This window comes from Dasypus novemcinctus, chromosome 17, assembly GCF_030445035.2.
Source record: "Dasypus novemcinctus isolate mDasNov1 chromosome 17, mDasNov1.1.hap2, whole genome shotgun sequence".
NCBI lineage: Eukaryota > Metazoa > Chordata > Mammalia > Cingulata > Dasypodidae > Dasypus > Dasypus novemcinctus.
In genome coordinates this window covers 97,387,706-97,391,700 of record NC_080689.1, presented here as the reverse complement: position 1 = coordinate 97,391,700, position 3,995 = coordinate 97,387,706, and the positions used below count along the sequence as shown (strand labels likewise).

The window sequence follows — 3,995 nt, the reverse complement described above, 5'->3', positions numbered from 1 at the left end:
GATAACTACACACCAAGAGTAGGCCCAGGTGAGTCAATCAGGCCTCCATATGAACAGACTACACAGCTCACCAAAAACTCACTAGCTAATGCTTTATGATACTGGTTTTGGGCACACTATCTTACATGACAGTTTCTAACTGACATATTTTCATCTTTTAAATTGTTATTCATTGTTAAGCAACAATCTCCTCCCCAGACCTATTTTTCTTCCTATCACTAAAAAATGGCATTGTGTATATTTTTCATATGTGTTTTTTCTCATCAACTAAAATGTTAGGAGGGATTTTTGCAACCGACAGAGGAACCACTTAATAAATGTTTCCTGAGTGAATGAATGACATGGATTCAATGATCAAAATACCTCTCATTACTAAGAGCAAAAAGCAGTTGTGTGGCAGAGAGTTTGGTGTATTCTTCTCTGGTTGGATGGGATATTTGGTGAAACTAAATTTCATCTACCAACATATTTATGAAGGAACTTCAGAAATAATACCAGAATATCTGGAGTATTTCCATCAGCACACTGAGAATAATGTATTCATTAAACTTTGTCCAGGAAAGCGGATGTGGCTCTACTGATAGGGCATCCACCAACTACTTAGGAGGGGCTGGGTTCAAACCCAGGGCCTCCTGACCAATGGGGTGAGTTGGACCATGCCATGCCACCCAAAGATGTCCCCCATGTAGGGGAGCCCAATACATAAGGAGTGCCCCCCAAAAGGAGAGCAACCCCATGCAAGAAAAGCACAGCCTGCCCAGGAGTGGCACAGCAAACAACGGAGAGCTGATGCAGCAAGATGATGCAACAAAAAGATAAATATTCCTGGTGCCACTGATAAGAATACAAGTGAACACAGAAAAATACACAGGAAATGGATGCAGAGAGCTGAAAATGGGGGGGGGGGTGTAAAAGGAGAGAAATAAATAAAGGAATAAATAAAGTTTATCCAAAGTGTTCAGGTTAGAGCAGACTTAAAAACCATGAATTCTTTCAGTGCCAAAGGATGTTAAGAGAGAAAGTTGACAATTGGTGAAAGAGTTCACAAGGAAAGTTCTCACACATTTCTAGAAGATTAAAGTTGAAGAATTAGACAGTTGCCATGAAAGAATGAGAATAGCTGAAAGAGATGGAGAAAAGAAAAAGGGCTTTACAAAAGGAGGCAGATGTTCAGTTATTCTATAAATATTTAGATATAGACTGTTCTAGTTAGCCAGACAAAAATGGCCTGGCTTCCACAAGAGGTATTTATTAACTTACATGCTTACAATTTTGAGCCTGAGAAAATTGTCTAAATCAAGGCATCATCAGGCAATGCTTTTTTCACAAAGTTGAGCTGTCAGTGATGCTAGAATCCTCTGTCACATGGCAAGACACACGATGATATCTGCTTGTTTCTTCTGTAACTTCCAGGTTTCATTGCTTCAGATTCTTGCTGCCATGACTTTCTCCTTCTTTGTCTGAATCTCATTCTCTTAAAAAGACTCAAGGAAAGGGACTGAGACCCACAGGGACCCAGGCATGAACTGAAGTAACCTACTCAAAAAGCTCCACATACTATAGGTTACAGCCACGAATGGATTCACCTTAAGATCCTACTTTACTGAGGTCCATACTGCTTTACACCATCAAATATACATATATTCTAATTAAATTGTTTTTTTCATTTTTAAACAGATGAAATATGCAACATTAGGTAATACTGTAAAGAATAAAATTATATATGTGTCCTTTCAAATATATGGAAATAAGATGAAGTAAATACAGACCATATAACAATATAGAAAACTTAATTTTTGGCAAGTTTTACTGTTCAATAATTTTATAAGAGAACAATACAAATAGTGTGACAATTGCAGGAATGTGAAGCTTACTGGAAAATTTTATATCCAAACTGAAATCAACATATTTCATTGGCTTAGCATCATCCTTTATAACCTAAGAATTCTTCAATGAGTATAGTATATTAAGGCACCCACAATTACTATTTGACGCCAATAAGAAATGAAAATAGTTATCTAAATAGAAAAACAAGGTAGAGTAGCAAATCAAATCATCTTTTGTGACACTGAAAAGAAAGGCTTGGATGGCAATGTGTCCAGGGAAGAAAGAGTAAGGGAGGAAAATGACCTTCCACAGGGGAAGTTTTGAATATGAAGGATCAAGGATTTAATCTTGGGAAGGACCAGAGGTGGAGGATGTTGGAAGAGAAGGAAGAAGATGGAAGGGATAAGGAAAGAAAATGATGAATTTTAAAAATTAAGGAGATACAATGAATAGAGAATCAATGAATCAGGGCAAAAAGTATAAAAGACCCTAGCCTAGAGAGTCAATTCCCCCTGTCATTTGATCCCACCAAGTGAAAAAAAGATTTCTATGGCACAGTCCCCTAAAGGGTGTGGTTTCTCAGACTGATGGAGGAAGCAAAACCATTCAAGTCTATTTGAAGAGGAAGCACCTGATGCTTCAAGACTCTCTGCCCTGCAGTCCTCGGGAGGAGGTTAGTGTTCGAGGTTGTAGCACTGTGGGAGGATTGTTTTTATACTGCAGACAGTAATAATTTCCCAAATCTTCAGTCTGTACTCTGCTGATGGTGAGAGTGAAGTCTGTCCCAGACCCACTGCCACTGAATCGATCAGGGACCCCAGATGGCCGGGTGGATGCAGCATAGATGAGCCGTTTTGGAGCCTGTCCTGGTTTCTGGTGATACCAGGCTAAGTAGTTGCTAACACTCTGACTGGCCTTGCACTTCAGGGTGATGGTCTCTCCTGCAGATGCAGCCACAGAGCCTGGAGACTGGGTCATCACGATGTCCCCACTGGCACCTGCAAACAGAAAAGTACATAGATTGTACATTAAATCACAAATGTGTAAAATATTATTTAAATGTAGGTTTTCTTATTTATCATATATATTCAGATTTGCTTTAGATAAAATGGTTTGCTCACTCTGCATATTAAAACCATTCTCCAACTATAAAGATAATACTCTTCTAAACCTCTCACCTGAGGCCCAGAGGACCAGGAGTAAGAGCAGTTGGGAATGTGACATCATCTTGCTCACCCGTCTGATGTACTAAGTCTCCATCTCCAGGGAAACTGCATTAATAGAGCCCTGAGCAGACAACCAAGTCCCCGAGGAGCACATGCAAATGAATGGGGAGTATAAAGTCAAAAGTACCTGTGCAGTGAGTTGTGAAGACAAATAATGTAAGGAGATAAAAATACCATGACCACAGAAAATTTAACTACACACCTGCAAAAGGCAAGAAATCAACTTAACACCACAACTTTCAACACTATTCAGCACAATTCAAAAAATGAAATCTGTTATGCACAATTTTACTCTTTCAAGTCAACTGCACCCATCTTGAAAACAAAAGAAATTTATAAGAAAATACATGCATCTGTAAGTGTAATTTCAGAATTTAATTAAATGTTACAAATATGGTGCCAAAATTAGGTGGAATATAGTCACATCGCTGGATAGATTAGCATATAGTGCACGTATGGTCTATCTACTCGGTCTATTCTAAATTTTAACATCCCAAAGGAACCTCACTTTATACATCCAAAACAAGTTCTCTCTATTGCCCTTAATACAGTATTACTCCCAGAAAGGAGTCATCAAATATTTACAAGTCACCTTTAGCACTGTCATTTAAGTCTACCACTTTCTAAAATCACTAATCAAGGGATTAGCAGACCTGAAGTGTAGCATCTCCACCTAGTGGTCATAGGTAAAATGGCTTCAGCTCCCAAGGTCTGATAGAGCATTTCTTCATTTATTCCTGCACAAAACTAATACTTTAAGAATTTTGCAAAGGACAATATCACAAACACTTCTAGACATAGGACGTTAAATTATGAACAAGTAGAACGATTCGTTTTACTGGGAGGTTACACAATAAACAAGTAACTTTTCTGCAGCCACTACTAACCTGCTTCTTTGAGATTTCCTCCTCTGCGCTAAGCTGTTACTCAGGAAAGGTAGGG

General features: G+C 38.6%; 1 gene segment (V, D, J or C); it reads right to left on the bottom strand.

Annotated features, from left to right (window-relative positions):
• Nucleotides 1-2,466: 2,466 nt before the first annotated feature.
• On the bottom strand, nt 2,467-3,064 carry LOC101432591 (immunoglobulin kappa variable 3-20-like). The segment is given in 2 exon segments: nt 2,467-2,825; nt 3,006-3,064. Coding segments are annotated over 2 exon segments (408 nt in total).
• Between the last annotated feature and the right edge of the window lie 931 nt (nt 3,065-3,995).